At 44.1% G+C, this 16,479-nt stretch overlaps 1 protein-coding gene across 2 annotated transcripts in view; it reads left to right on the top strand.

Moving 5' to 3' along the window:
* LOC121599754 (protein abrupt) overlaps nt 1-14,915 on the top strand; it is a 53,767-nt gene extending 38,852 nt beyond the window's left edge. Inside the window, exon 7 of one of the 2 annotated variants that reach the window (XM_041927819.1) lies at nt 12,846-14,915. In XM_041927819.1, coding sequence (XP_041783753.1) covers nt 12,846-13,693 — 848 coding nt within the window. In that variant the 3' untranslated portion in view covers nt 13,694-14,915. Of the gene's footprint in view, nt 1-3,707; nt 9,434-12,845 lie in introns of those variants that run through there. The other variant, XM_041927810.1, reaches the window with a different exon arrangement.
* Nucleotides 14,916-16,479: the final 1,564 nt, after the last annotated feature.

Here is a 16,479-nt window from a genome sequence, read left to right as displayed (position 1 = left end):
AATTCCTTCCTACAAATTGTTTTGTTGAAAGACGGAGATGCGCATATGTTCATTCAAAATAACACAAATAACAACCGTTGTCTTCGTTTACCCGATCCATTACTCTATCGCTTTTCGCCTTCTTCAATGCTTCTTTCCCGTAACCTAATTTAGTTACTTTCTTCACCCGTTTTTAGTTAAAATTTGGTTTCTATTCGTGGTCTTGGCCAATGTGCAATCCAGTTGTTGTCTTTCTCTACTAACTCTTCTACCGTCTTTTTTATAAATCTCTTTCGCTATCGCTGCTTTCGATTGTGTTTTTTACACGGTTAATTATACACATTTTATTGCTCTGTACCTTTTTTGTGAATGTGTGCACTATTGCGCATTTCCAGTTTCTTTGCGGTGCTTTCAACAGTCGTAAATGTTTGGTATAAAGCACTGAGACTGCAGAAACACAATTGAATTGCTCAGCAGGATTTCCTAGAAGCACACGATTCATGCAGGAGCAGGCCTCAAACACCGGTCGGAGCGAACCTAGTGTGGGTTTCGCAATATGATGTTTATCAGCATTTATTTTCCAACGTATCAAATGCTGTTGAAATTGTCCTGATTTCTTGCAGGACTGTGGTGTTTGCATTGGCACAGTGCTGATGATCGAGATATTTTCTTTCTCCATACTTTATCGTGTTCGTTTGTTAATGAATGATGATCCGTATCAAAAGCAACTGACACTTTTCCTGCTAGATGAGTGGCAAACGACGGTCTGTCAGGCCGTAGTGTAATGTGTTACAAAAATTATTTGCTAATAACCGGATACGAACAAACTCGCTGTCCCAATCCGTTTTCATTTCGAGTGAACTGTTTAAAAAGTATTTATCGATGAATTGTGACAATCTGCAATGTGTAATTTTTTAAACTATATAATATAATACAACAAATAGGGGTAAATCGTAGGGACGTAATGCTGAACTTCAACAAATTGATAGGAAAGATGAATAGTAATAATAAGAATTGAATTAATGTTAGCAAAAATAAGAAGGATGCACACGTATAATGAACAAATTTCTAAATCGAATTACAGAAGTATGATAACAAGAACCGAAAATATGATAATGAACACTTAAACGAAAGCGTTAAACCAACCAACAAACTTGCCCACTGCCTTTCACTTAGAAGGAAACAACACAATCAAAACTATCTGTGAAGAAGAATAAGAAAACAAAACAGATCATAATATGCAGTAACTTAGTTTCTACCCATTAAAGTTAGGTTTTCGTGAGAAGTGGAGAGAAGATCAGACCATGTTTGGTTAAGTTGTTGTTTGTTTTCATTTTGTTATAATATTGTTCATCTTGTACCTTTTAGTTATTCTTTGTTGATTTTAATTTTTATTTTCCATTTGTATCAAATGTTTGTGTTGTTGTGTTTAGTTTAGCTTTGCGTTTCGATGATTAAATTGACATTATGAAGCGTTTCAGTTGTTCCCTACACTATCATGTTTCACGGGTTTTCTTTGTTTACTTTTTTAAACGTAGCGTACCAAACCAGATTCATATTCCCACATTTATTTGTTTCCCCTTGCGTTTGCGTTACATTTTGCGTTTCGTAACGGCGTAATCTTGAGATCGTTTTTGTGTTTTCATTTTTTACCCGATGGCCCTAGAGCGTAATTCAAATGTGTGCGAAACTAGATAGACCTTCCTATAGCAGTACGTTGAATGTGTTCGTTCGCTCATTGTCCTTTTCGTTTGTTTTCGATTTCGTTTCGGTTATGTGTTAGCGTCGTTTTTATACGGCTGTGTTCATTACTCTGCGCCGAATCATCACGTCCCGAAAATCCATTCTCTCGTGGTAGTAAACTTTTGTTCCTAGTTTACTTATGGTTTTAGTTTTTTTTATCAATTAGAAATAGCCTTAGTCTGTCACACACGACACCATACCTCATTACATACTCATATCGTTCAACACGGCTGAGCCCTGTTGTAAGTACAAAGACATATCAAATATACTCGTATTATGCATAGCTATATTTAATCTCTAGTGCAAACTGTGTCGTTTCCTAGTCGCTTGATGCGGTGCCGGATACGTTTCGTTTAGTTCTCTTTTTTTGTCAATGTTCCGCCATTTCCTTCTGCCATCCTTTTTTTTTACACGCGTCTTTCGTTTCGTATATTTTGTTCAATATGTTTACAAAATCTCAGGACAGCTCTCTCCAAACGATTGTCTCACGCTAGTAGTTCCCGCTTAGAAATCATTTCATTAAATTCACGCTCGAACTGTCAAACTCGTCAACACACTTGTGTGTTGGTCATTCGATTTTACTGTTACACATTTAGTCTCTTCCCCAGAGCAGCTGTTCTGTTTTGGTTGTTTCCTTTACATTGATGGTCGTTAACTTTTGTTCATGTAAGATTCAGTTTGTCATGTCTTATATCCTCCCTGCCCGCGCCCTCCAAACACATGTATTATTGCTGACTCTCGAGCTATTTAGTTTTAGTGTAAATCGTTTTACTCCGTGTAAAACAGAGCCCTCTAGTGCAGTTTATATTATATAAGATTAGCCATAAGTAAACCGCATACCATTAGCGATTAGAATAGTCGAATTGTGTTTACGTTTTCTTATAATATCTAGGAACCGTTTCATGATTGCGTTTACCACTTGTTTTGTATTGTTATTGTTTTATTGTGATAGCATTTTTGGTTGATTTTCCTCCCCCGTTTCTGTTCTTTTACCGAGTATGTTTTTCTTTCCTCTTTAAATAGACACACAAACACCCACACAAACACATCCACTTTATGATTGTGACAAGTGTTCTTAGGTTATTAGTGATTATTATTTCTGAACGTGACTGAGTGTTAGCGCCATCTTTATATTTTAATCTCTTAGCCCAGAACCAAACAAAACTCAAACTATAGCAAAAAAAAAAGCAAAACAAAACAAAACCACTCCTATCGGCAAAACACGGCTCCTGGACCAAAATTTACTATTATTACAACAAAATAGTATAATCATTTTTCATTTTCAACTATTTCATGTTTTTATAATATTAGCCATGCATTGAGTGCCTCCAGTCAAAAATCTCTTTTGTTTTATGTTTTACTTAATGAATTTTACGTTTTTTTATAAATCTTTGTTTGTGGCGTGTTCCTGATTCCCTTATTAATTTCAGGCCCTGGTCTCTCCTTATTTGAAACACAAAGACTGAAACAAAAGGAACCAAACAATCAGAAAAGTAATTCAATTTTCAAATTGGATCGGATCAGCTTCGATTGGATAGCACGTCTGTTCCGGATGATACCATTCTTATCCGACTGAATGCGACAGTTACCATCCGGGCAGCTCTTCTGCTGATACTGATCCGATCCGAACGGCTTGTACTGTTTACAGTTCCGAAAAATTGCAAAACACTACCTATTGTTTACTCTCATACGTATGTTTCTTTGATCTTGTCCACCTCTCCACCTACTGTCCCGTATGCCCTTCCCATATACGTAACGCGCATCCTTCGTTTTGTGGTGCGTGTGTGTTGTTGTTTTATTTTTTTTCTTTCTGTTGAGTTTTCGTTCCTAGCCAGACCGGGCACCTGTTCTCAGCTCTTTGTTTGTTTGATTGTTTTCTTCTTTCGTTTTTGATTTGGAGGCGTTTGTTTGTGAATGTGTGTGTGTGTTGTGGTGAGGCGCTCGCACTCGGTGACGCCGTTCTTGTGTGCCTGTGTGCTTTGCAGGTGACCGTATGTTGCGTCTAGCGATGGCGTCACGTCACCACCATCATCGTGCCGGTTTGCATCATCACGATCTCGCCTCTGGAGTGGTTGTGAATGCCGTTTTGGCAGCCGGAGGAGGAGGAGGAGGAAGCGGCTGCGTTAATGGGAGCCGCACTGTTGGCGCAGGAGGCATGGCAGGAGGAGGCAGTGATGGGCCAGAGTATGAAGGTGCAGGTCGCGGTGGGGTAGGGTCAGGGATAGGAGGAGGAGGAGGAGGTGGAGGAGGAGGTAGGGCGGTAGGAGGAGTAGGTACGACGGGAGCAGAGAAACAGCAGCAGAACCGCAGCAACCATCACCGGACCACCGAGCAGGCGGATCGTGAGGCGAGCGTGTGTGCCGCAGTAGGAGGAGGAACAGGACCAGCAGCAGCAGGTGTAGGAGGGTTAGGGTGCGATAGTGGTGCGGCAGCAGCGGCTGCAGCAGCAGCAGCAGCGGCCAGTATGCTTGGCTTCAGTGGCGTTCCGCTTCCGCTCGGCGGTAGTAGTAGTCTCGTCGAGTCGCTGGTCGAACATCACCGCCTGGCCGCGAGCCTAGGAGGAGGAGCAGTAGGAGGCGGGAGTGGAGCTGGCGGTGGGGCAGGCAGCTCAGGAGGCAGTGGAGGAGGTCTCGCGAACGGGTCACCGTACGGTGGAGGAGGGCATCATCTGTCCCACCATCATGGGGGTGCTGCGGCCGCCACCGGACACCACCATCATCAGCACCACGCCGCACCGCACCACCATTCCCTGCAGCAGCAGCATGCGAGCAGTGCCTTCAACAGTGCCGGCGATGCCCGCTCGGGAGTGGCGGTAGCGGCAGCGGCCGCCGCAGCAGCAGCAGCCGCCGCGGCGGCAGCCCTCAACTCCGGTGGTGGGCCGCCGCCGGATGGCAGCGGCAGCGGTAGCCGGTGTAGCAAACCATCCGTCACGTCGACAACCCCACCGACACCGGCATCCCTGTCGTCGTCCTCGTCGTCCTCGTCCTCTGCCTCCTCGACGTCACTGTGCGGGGGTAATGGCGGTGGAGGCGGTACAGGAGCATCCGGTGGTGGCTTTCTCATCACCGGTGACCCATCCGACACCATAGGTACTGGAGGTGGAGGAGGAGGAGCTGGCGGGCCACTCCGTGGTAGTAGCGGTGGGGCCGGTGGTGGCAGCAGCGGCGGTGGCGGCAATGGTGGCACTTCCGGCGGTGGATCAAGCACGACGCGGCGCGATCACAACATCGACTACTCGTCGCTGTTCATACAGCTGACCGGCACCTTCCCGACGCTATACAGCTGCGTCAGCTGTCACAAGACCGTCTCGAATCGGTGGCACCACGCAAACATACATCGGCCCCAGAGCCACGAGTGTCCGGTGTGCGGGCAGAAGTTCACCCGGCGCGACAATATGAAGGCTCACTGCAAGGTGAAGCACCCGGAGCTGAGGGACCGCTTCTACAACCACATCGTACACATGTGATTAAGCGCCGCCCGAAACAAGCAGCGGCTGAAGTATAAGAAGAACCTGTTCGTGTAAAGCGTGGTCGCTCGCTCGCTCTCTCTCCATGCACACCACCGTCTTCACACTCACTGGGGTAGGTCCTTGAACACGAGTCGCTCGCGCACACACGAGCCAAATGATTGTCCTCTGCTCACGTGGGTGAGTGTGTTGTAGGAGATGTGCATGGCTCAGCCGTTGTAGAGTAAGGATTGACTGCTCTACACATATTATTGCAGCAGCAGTAGCGCGCCATCCAAGCGAGTTGATTGACATATACCGTATACCGGACCCCATTTTTCCTCCCACAGTATGGATGATATTTATATACGCATACAACATTCATACCAACGTAGTATTGCCTTTCATGTCTTGAGGTTAGACATTTTACATACGATGAGCATATATATATATATATAATTATATTGTCGATGGTGGACGTGTGTGCATAGATCGCTACGTCATAGATGAGGCCTGCAATAGGATTGTTTCCGTTCGCAGCACATCGCGCCTGTAGTGTGATGATCGCATACTCCTCCTATATCTTGTATGGTAAAAATGTGCATTTTGGAGTATATATATATATTTAATGACATGGACAACACGTACTTTCAATGAAGTGAGATGACCATTATTTCCAGCAGCGCTAGACAGAGCAGGATCATATTAGCTCTGTGCTGCTAAACGTCATGGTTTTAAACATCGTGAAAGGTGCAACATGAGAAAGATAGATAGAGAGAGAGAGACAGCTAGACGATAAAGGATTGAATTAAAAGGATTGAAGATAATTAAGGGGCGCAAGAGGAGTAATTTATACTAACCAAAATTCAAACCAAGCACTCTGGAGGTCTCGAGCGCATACTAGACTTCTGTATTAACATTCTTGGTCCTCTGGTAGGCCATAGCGTTGGAAAAGAAAAGTGCTACTTGGTGCTAAAAAGTAACTAATCTCGTGTTAAAAGCACAAATGTGCTGCAAATTGCATACCTTCCGAAGTGCAGTAATTATTGTAGTAGTTTTGTTAGGTTCCATTAGAGATATAATCAGTTCAGCTTGCTTGTTTAATGTTGCGTAATGTTCTCACCTGTTCAACCTGAGTGACGATCTCAATAGCGTTCAGTACGGATTTGTAGTTATGTCTTTTCTCGATCTCTCTCCAGTTTCTTGTCTCTTTCTCATGTTCGCTTCCGCACCTAGCTAGTTCATTACGGGCATTATATTGATCCCTTTCCGTTGTACGTTTATGCGTTAGTCCAATGCATTATCTGTCCTAGCATATGCACAAGAGAGGGTTTGTAGCGATTACGCGTCGACCCCTATCACTGGGTTTTGCTGCAGTTTTGCTACCCCACTTTGTACAGATCTGTACGCGCGGCCTCTTCCATACTTTTGGCCCGAGAATCGGGCGTGTGTGCGCTCTCCATTTCCCCCAATGTGTTGCTCTTTCGAATCCGTAGTGGTGTCGTTGTTGGTTGCCTTTCCGTTGCGCGTTTCCTTCTCCCTCCACACTGCGGTGTCTGTTCGGGTGCGGGCGTGCGCCATGTTTGTCTTGGGTAAAGTGTTTATGTTCAAAATTTACAGAATCCAATTTACAAACCAAATGTAGTAGTACATATTACAGCCCGGAAAAAAGAGGAGCCATTTAGTAAAACACTTACGCTCAGGCTATTATAGTGTGCTTCGCGGTTTAGGATTAGACAAGTTGACAAGTTTTTTAGAAATGAGCCAGTATCTTACAGGAACAAAACAAACACTCTGACACACATAGGAAGTATAATACAGCCAATTATATTAAACTATATACACATTCAAGACACCGAAAGTAAAACGGAAAACAGTAACCAGACAGAAGAAATAAGAAAAAAAGCAACAACAACAACAACAAGGAACTGTAGAAATATCTACAAACACATATACATTTATATTTTTATATGATATGGAAACTATATTTATATGCGTAGATGGCCCTCCCCCGGTAAAAAAGAAAAAAAAACGAAAAAAATAAAATAGTGAACTTGCAATAGTAATATCGATTGCGTAGTTGATAGATTTATAGAGACAATTTAAACAAATGTATTAACAATAATAACTACAACTATAATCCCAAAAGCAAGACAAGTAAAAAGAAGACGTGAAACACAACAATGCCAGCCCAATGAAAAAGAAAAAAAAGATAACTACATAGTATTAAAACAAACAAATAATGGAAGCTAAACAAAACAAGAAGTCGTCAAGACATGGTAGTAACCGAACAAAACTTGTCATGATGAGTAGAAGTAATTCAACCGTAGGTCAGAAATAACCGTATGGGCTTATTGATTGATACCTTACACATAGTGTTATGAAAACGTAACGTTTAAGTAAAGCAAATGAAACCAAAAGTAACCGAACAAAAGGTAGATGAAAGGGAGGAAGGAACACACAAACCAGAGCTAAACCACCAACAACCAAACTAAACATTAGATAAATCGTACGATGTGATATTTAGAGATAGTAACAAAAACAAAACTGGAGGAAGCAAAACGAACAACAGCAACAACAAGAAGAGAAAAAAACAGTCACAGACGCACACACATATTAGGCCTTTTTTTGGGGGGAAGGGGGGGGGGCGGTTGTTCTCTTATGTTCTTCTTTGTGCGAACGCTCTTCTTTGTGCTCTTCTTATTACGATTGGTAATAAGGACGCATATACATTGGGCTCTGATCCGACTGTCTTCTTATTGCAATGTTTGTGGTTAACAAGAGCTAGTTGGGGATTCATTTGTGTTGAAGGGGGTATGGGGAGGACAGAGAGGGGGGAATGTAGGGAGAATAGAATGAAATCTCAGGCATGTAAATGTATGGCCAACTGGAAGGGCATCTGAGGTGAAGGGGGGAGTCGCATGTCAGAAAAGTCGTCGAACTACTTGGGCGCTTGTTGCGTATCGTTCGCCCCGTTTAGATTCGTGTTACAAAGTAGTAGACATCTTGGATGTGTGTATGTGTTTCTGGATGTGCGCAAGGCAAAGCAGCAGCATCGCATGAGTCAACGGTCAAACTTTGATTTTGCACATGAGTGAGTAAGTTGAGTGAGTGTCCACTGAGTGACGCGCGCAAATGAGCAGCGTGCATCGCGCTCGCTTGCTAACACTGCTCGATGTTGAGATCTGGAGCTTAGTGTACTTAGTCCAGTAGTAGCAGTACATTTTGTAGTATTACCTCTTCCTCGCTGTCACTACTTCACGCCCGTTTCGGTGCAAACTCTGCGCTCCCGCTCGTCGTCTCATTTCCCCATATATATTATAATTAAAACAGACTAGAAAAAAAAAACAAAATGGTGAAAAAACGGTGAGTTAGCGGGGCGATGAACTAACTAGAGTTTTTTTTTATTCTCGTTTATTTGTTCATTTAACAAGTTTTTCTTCGCTTCCTTTTGGTACTCTCATTTTCGCTTTGTCCATTTTGGTGTATTCATATCAAATTTGAGTCTGTGTTTTTTTTTCTTTGGTTATGAGTAGCAAGTCGTGAGATGTGTATTTTCTCTCCCTCTCTCTCTCTCCCCCCTCTCTCTCTCGCTCTCTCTCTCTTCTCTCTCTCCCTCTCCCTCTCTGTGGAACATTCTGCTTAAAAGCACTGTTACGTTATTGGGGTTTCCATGTGTCGATAGTTGTGTGCGGCATCACACGTACTCACTCCGCTCAACCTGAGTAGACATTAATAGTAGCGCATCTCCCCTATGCAGATATTAGTCGTGGGTCATCACGGCCACACTCACTACTACCACGGGTGCCTCTCGTTATTCGACTATCATCTGCGTGTGGTATAGCGTGCTCGTTTCTGTGTGACCGTGGCTGCGAGAACATGGTTGGGAGAAGGGAAGGTCCATATGCCAACAGCCTCAAACGCATGTCAATGTCTCCACTGTTTTTCAATCAATTCTCTTAGCTGTATTTGTACCTAGTTCTTTGACACCAAATTTTGACGTGTGTTTGTGTGTGTGTGTGTGTTGTGTGTGTGTGCTGTCGTATATTCTTCTTGTCTGTGTTTGTAAGTGTCTATGTGAGAGTCCGGGAAGGAGCTTGGTTCGAGTGCGCTCTGGTCGTCATCTAATTTTGTTGTTATTTGTTCTGTTGTTTTCTACTGTGTGTGTAATCGCTGCACTACTACTGTACTTTACTGTACCTTTACTTTGTCGCTTCCTTCCATGTATAAAATCGTATCGTACAGTAACAATAAAAATACATAGACACACACACAAAAATAAAAAACAGCATTCACCCACAGCATACACACTTACCTTAGGCCTTTTTTATTTTCCTCTAGATGTGTTTTATACGTGCAAAAAAGACACATATCGATAAAAATCAATCGATGTCAACTTTTCACTGGTGTTCTTTCACTTTTTCTCTTCTCTCTCTCTCTCTCTCTCTCTCTCTTTCTCTCTCTCTCTCTCTCTCTCTCTCTTTCTCTCTCTCTCTCTCCTCTTGCCCTCTTTGCTTGCCATTGCGTCGTTTCAAGCTGTTATCACCTTAAGTCTTAATCTTTCAATTAAAAAAAAGCGATCCTCATTGTTTCCTAATTGTTTGAAAACGAGAAGAGCACAAACACGAAGCAAAGCTACGCTATAGTAACACGCCAATGCCAAATGGTACCTCATATGGATCAAATGTCGCAGGGAGCACCCCAATAGCCATTAAAAGCTGGCGGCGTGGTGTATCGTTCTTGGCTGCTGGTTCAATTGTATTGACATTCCCCAAAGTTCTTGCTGGAAGAAATGCATTTGAAGAAATTCCCCAAAGTTCTTGCTCAAAGGTGTGCTCTGTCTGCCTGACTGTCTGTCTGTCTGTCTGTCTGTCTTTGTTTCTCTGTCTCTCTTTCTCTATGTCCTTCATTCACTCTCTTCCATAAACCTTTTTCTCGATGTTCGTTCAGAATTCTCCTCTGTTGTGTAATGTAGTACAAACTTCACACTTTTTTTTCTCAAAACTCATTGTGTCTGAATGTAACTCTCTCTGTGTGCGTGTTGTTACTCTTCTCTGTCTTCTCATGCAATCTCGATAAATGTGTTGTTTTTTTTTAATTACGTTTCCAAAAACTACTTTTGTTTAATTTTCAACATAATCTCCAAGGCCCGGAGTAAATCCTAACCTAAAGAAAATTTGAACGCTAGACGATATTTATTCGTTTCTTTGTAACGACTGTCCTTGGTACTGACAGTGACCGATTCGAATAAAGATAACATATAATATTATTATTATTATTTTTTTACGAAACAAACAAACCAACAAACGAGGAAATGTACCAAAACGATAAAACGTAAACAAAAACTGAAACAAACACACAACCGAAACGAAAACAAAAGGTCAAAACAACAACAAAAAACAAAACGATACATGAAAACATAACAAACAAATATACAAACGAAACCAAAAAGGAAAGGAGGAAAAACAAATGGAATGAAAACAAAGAGGGGGAAGATATTTGCAAACAGCACGCGTATAAGCGATCTTCTTTACTCAGTAACACTTTTTCCTTTACCCTTCTCTCCCCCCCCCCCCCCTCGCCCCACTTCCTTACTCACATTCCGCAGGTCGGAGTTGAAACCATATCGCCATACTACTGCTACTACTTCTACTACTACTTCTACTATTACTGCTGTTACATCAACGCAACTCCACCTAAACGTTGTACATATAGATGTATGTGTGTTCGTGTGTTTTAAGGGAAGGGAAACGTTCGAATTGGGACTAAACGATGTAAAATATTAGGTTCATAAAAATGTATTTGCTTCAGTTGTATAAAACTGGTACCTATATTATGTAAAGATTTTTTTTTTTAACATGAACTGGAAATTGATGCAGGATGTGGAACACATAGTCGTTCTTATTTCCTCCCTTATACATATACCATATGTATAAGTTGTCATATGTATTTGTGTTTACTGTATAGAAAACGCTCCACATACATGTTGGTGTTGTGCATATTTAATGGTGTTGGTTCAGCAAAAGTGGCACACTTTGTTTGTTTTCACATAAAAGCAACTGACGGAGGAGAGCGAGAGGCTATTTCATACGAGCTTTTTCAGCTTACCTTAAAAAACCGAGTACACTATTCTAGAGCCATGCTACATAACGATTCTCCCGTTGCAAATCAATGTGAAGTAGCATCAAAAGCAGAGCCTGTATTCTGTACAATCCTATTTCTACTCTTCTTTCAACTATCCTGCTACTGCTGTCATTTGTCACACTTCATCAGTACTATAGACCCTTCTATTTAGCTATTTCAATGATTCAATTCGATCCGTAAATGATCCTTGTGCGCAAACATTCTATCCAAAGTGATTCGTTAATAATGTAATCATAAAACCACTCTTAGGCAAACTTTTATAAAGCTGTTTGAAGCTATTTTACTTTAACTTACTTACTGCTGTTTTGAAAATCAATTAGCAACGTGCTGTCGAAGTATTTAACTTGAAATTGTTTTGTTAATGTCTAAAACTAGTATCGTAGGACATTGATGTTTGTTTTGACTTGTACATTAATTATTGTAACGTCTTAAGCTGCATTTAGTGAGCGAGTGGAACTGAACGTGTAATTTTTTGATTTTCTTGTTCAATAACATTTCACTGTTTATGCATATTTTACACAAAACAAGGGAAATTGTATACACCGTGTACAAACAATATGGCAAACTTCGACTGGTTTCACAAAACTAGATATGTAATATAATTAATATTTCTTTTATTGCACAAATGGCGCATCTAGGGTAAAATGTGAAAAAAACGCATTAATTACCGGTGCCGTATCCCGATCACTAAATTATGCTCTAGATATATCTGGCCACTTGATCATATACGGATATTTCTACTTAGCCTGTGATTTCCCTATCTTTATCACCGTCTCTCTCCGTTGTCGTTGTTTTACTCTATGTAAGAATAACCAACCCCCACTAACAATCCTTCCCCTCATGTATTTAGACCACTGTACACCACCAGCTATCCCATTTCATCGTTTCATTCCATACGGTTCTTCCTCTTTTAGTCTGAGATATCAACTCTTTCTTCCTACACAGACACAAGACACAGTGAACTCACTCATACAGTATCATTACACCCATACACAGCAGCCACACACAACAGGGGGTGTTTGGAGTGAAGTGTGATAGTCGCACTTCATTATCACACAAACACAAGTGTCATACACAATCTTCCAAATGGCTCCTACTACTACTTCTACTCCAATGAACTGTTACTACTGCTACTATCATTAACGAACTATAACCACTACTTTAACTCTTTTAGTAACTACCACACTAATGATACTTCTGCTATAACCATTACTACTACTAATAATACTACTACTAATGCTACTACTACCACAACTAAAACTACTTGAACTACTATTAGATGCTACTGGTTACTACTACTGTTACTATTACCTCTACTATTACTACTACCACTACTACCAAACTGCTACTCGTTTCAAAGCTAAAGAAAAAAAAACAGCCAAATAAAAAATGAAGCAAAAAACAACAACAAAACTGGATCCACGCGTGTGACAATCTCATTGTTTTTGTTATCCCTCTTCTCTTCTCTCTCTCTCTGGTCTTTCTCTCTCTCTCTCTCTCTCTTCTCTGTGTGTATGTATTATCTTCCCAACAGGCTCCAAGGCCTGGCATATGCGGCTGACCTTTGAACGGCTCTCAGGCGGTTGCAATCTGCATCGGTGCAAGCTTTGCGGCAAAGTGGTCACCCACATACGCAACCATTACCATGTGCACTTTCCGGGCCGCTTCGAATGTCCACTCTGCCGGGCGACCTACACCAGAAGCGATAACCTGCGCACGCATTGCAAATTCAAGCATCCGATGTTCAACCCCGACACCAGAAAGTTCGAAAACATGCTTTCCCCCACGATGGCGTCGCAAGCGGCTGCGGCGGCAGCAGCCATTTCGGCAGCGGCTGCCGCCGCAAACAGCAGCTTCAAGCCCGATTTTTCCACCGCGGCCGCGGTCGCGAACAGCTTCAAGTCGGAGCAGTTCAGCAGCGCGGCGGCAGCGGTTGCCAATTACGCGCTCGGGACCTTCAAGTCCGACTTCCCTCCCATTCCGAACTCGTCCGCGGCGGCGGCTGCGGCGGCTGTAGCGGCGGCGGTTGCGGCCTCCGTCTCTCCGGGCAGCGGTAGCGGCGGTGGTGGAGGAGGCGGTGGTGGTAGTGTCGGAAGCGGTGGCATTGGTAGTAGTAGTCTGGGCGGTGGCGGCGGCGGCGGCGGCGGCAGCGGAAGGAGTAGTAGTGGCGGTGGCATGATCGGTATGCATTCAGTAGCCGCCGCAGCCGCTGTTGCTGCCGGTGGAGGTGTCGCAGGCATGATGTCGACCAGTGCGGGAGTCAATCGAGGAGATGGTGGCTGTGGCAGTATCGGGGGAGAGGTGGGCAGTGTTGGAGGTGGTGGTGGTGGTGGTGGAAGTAGTGTACGGGATGGTAATAACGGTGGCGAACTATCCGACTGATATCAAAGCACACGAGCCGGTACTGAACAATGGGATGCAAAAGACTACTATCGAGATCACGCAGACGATGACCACGACGACGACGAAGTCCAACATCAACCCGTTCGAAAAAGAGCACCACCACTACCATCCGACAGGACGACGTCCCATCACCTTCACAAGCAGCAACAACAGCAACCCGCATCGCCTCCCATTCTGCCTCCCTTACCTTGTCCACTCCCTGGTAGTCGGGAACGGTGCCTCTATCCGTATCCATCGGTTCAGTCACCGCTGTCGTCACCGCCCTTATGGCGCCCAGCTGAGCAGCTCGCGAAAGGTACAGCGGCCACTACCAGTACAGAAAGATCATCACCGTCCTCCAGAATGGATTACGGGCCGGCGGGAGCGCTATGCTACCCGGGTAGCCGCAGTGGCGACATCAGCTGTGCGGTAGCAGCAACCCCATGGTGGCAGCGGCACAGCATCAACTACGCTGATAACAGCAATAGTCGCTATCGCAGCAGCAGTGTGGGTGGCAGCACCAATACTGCCGGCAGTGGTACGAACATCGGCATGGCCGCCTCAAAGCGCAACTGTAGCATGTTTAGCCGCCACAACGCCAGCAGTTGTCTGCTGGATTGTCGCACTGCTCAGCCGCCCATGATTCCGCTGTCGACGACCCTATACGGGTGCCGGTCGCTCTGCTCACCATGCGGCAGTAGTTGCAGATGTAGCAGTAGTAGCCGCTCTGCTCTCTCCACTGCTCCGCATCGGAGCTGCATTTGGCGGGGTTACAAATCACTGCCCACAACAACGCGTTCGGACTGGCCGCTAGGACCCCCTTCAGCATCTACCACCGGACGCGCAGCAAGCGAAAGCACTGAATGCCGACAATACCGGCCGCAGCCTCCTCATCTTTCACATTATCAACAACAGCAGCAGCAGCAGCAGCAACGTCAGCAAAAGTACCAGGAACAGCAGCAGCCACGCAGACGGCGACGACGGCAGATGAAACGCTCCCAAGCGGGCATGTGTGAGAAGCGCATTCACGCCTATCCGACCCATGGTGCAGCTGCCAATCAGGGCGAGTTGTTGAAACCCAATAATCAAGGATCCACGAAAGACAGTAACAGTCGTGTAGGTGTCGGCGTTGGCCTCGTCGGTGATAGTGGTGGAGTTTCTAGTAGTAATAGTACCCATCGTACAGGAGGGGCCACTGTCGTCTGTCAGCCGCAGCTCTAGGTTAAGTCGCGCGTCATCTTTGCTCTTGCTTTGGCTCCACTCGTACCTTTCGGTGTGGTTGTGTACGACGGCTCTGCAATTAGCCTTGCATTCCCCCAATCCCTCTTCTCTCGCCCCACCCCCAGTGACAAAGCTACACGAAAGCGCACCCTGATTAGTAACTGTCACACTATCTATCTGTGGGTTTGTGTAGTGGTATCTCTGCTTCGTCGCTCACACCTGTTGTATCCTTTGTGAGTGAATCGTTTGAATGGCACTCGTTCTGCCAATAGAGAGGTGTGAACGGTTTGATACAGCGTATTAGGATATCGACTGTCGGGATTCGTATGAGGACACCCTTTCCGCTCTCGCCCCCTCTTCCCAACCTTGTTGTACATTTACCATTACTTATAGTCGTTGAAGTTGATTGTGTATAGTTTTATAAGAACGCAGCGTCCTAAGTACAGCTCGTAAGGGATCGTTTTTCTCTTTCTCTCTCTATATATATCTCTCTCTATCTATCTTTTTTTTATTTTGTTATGCTTGTACCTTTCCTTGTGTGTGACCGTACCTTGTTACCACCAACCTGCGCAATCTCTACGTGCATTTAACGCCATACACACTCATACACATCTTCTTTATACCATAATACTCTTCTCGCCAAAAGCGCATCACGGCTCCCACTAGCGCTATGTTTCAGTTACGATTGTGTTGCAGTATTTTCTTTTTCCCCCAGAATTTTTTGTTAGTTTGTATGGGTACTCAGCATAAGCTTTTTTTTTTTTTTAATTCCATTGTTCTACAAGTTGCAAGATTCGTGCGCGGAGTTGCGGCACAAAGCCCGGCTGGAATAGTGACACTTCTCTATTGCTGCACATATATTTTCCCTCTAAACTTAGTCTTTACAAACAAAAAAGCCTCAACGTTCGGTATAATTGTTCATATGCATGCGTTGAAATAATAATAGCGATTTTTTGTTGTATTTTCGTTGTTTCCGTTGTACTAGAAATGTAATCGAATTAGTAAAGGTCAAGGATAATGAATTGAATACGACCCCAGTTGCGAACTTTAAGCTCAACAGAGGGCACAAATTACCGATGTGCTTGATCGACGTATTATGTTGATGATGGGCTTTCCATATTTATAATCCTAATCCACATAACACATCCAGCATCGAATGAGAAGGGTAAGGGGATAAAGGGAGGGGCTTGGGTGCTGTATACGGGGAAGAGCGTGACAGAAAACTCAGCTGTGTTCGATTGGTAGTGTTTGTTGGGGTCGAAGTTGATAATTTCGGGAAAGCTTGTTGTTTGTTCGTCCAAAAAACCGAACAACAGCGTAGGTTTGGGCGAAGCGCACCTGACAGTGTTACGGTATCTTTATCTAGTCACCTATAGTGAACGTTTCCCGAACAGTGTCTACGAGTTAGTTGACACGCAGTCGTTAGAATATTCTACCCAAAACAACCACCACCGATTCTCATAAACATGCACACGTGTACGCGCTCAGAGACATTATGTGTGTGGGCACACAGCTCTACTGTATCCTGATTAGTGCTCGCGCACACACTCACTGGCTGCCGCTCC

The sequence above is a fragment of the Anopheles merus genome, chromosome X, assembly GCF_017562075.2.
Source record: "Anopheles merus strain MAF chromosome X, AmerM5.1, whole genome shotgun sequence".
Lineage (NCBI taxonomy): Eukaryota > Metazoa > Arthropoda > Insecta > Diptera > Culicidae > Anopheles > Anopheles merus.
The sequence above is the reverse complement of the archived record's forward strand: the minus strand, read 5'-3'. Positions and strand labels throughout refer to the sequence as shown.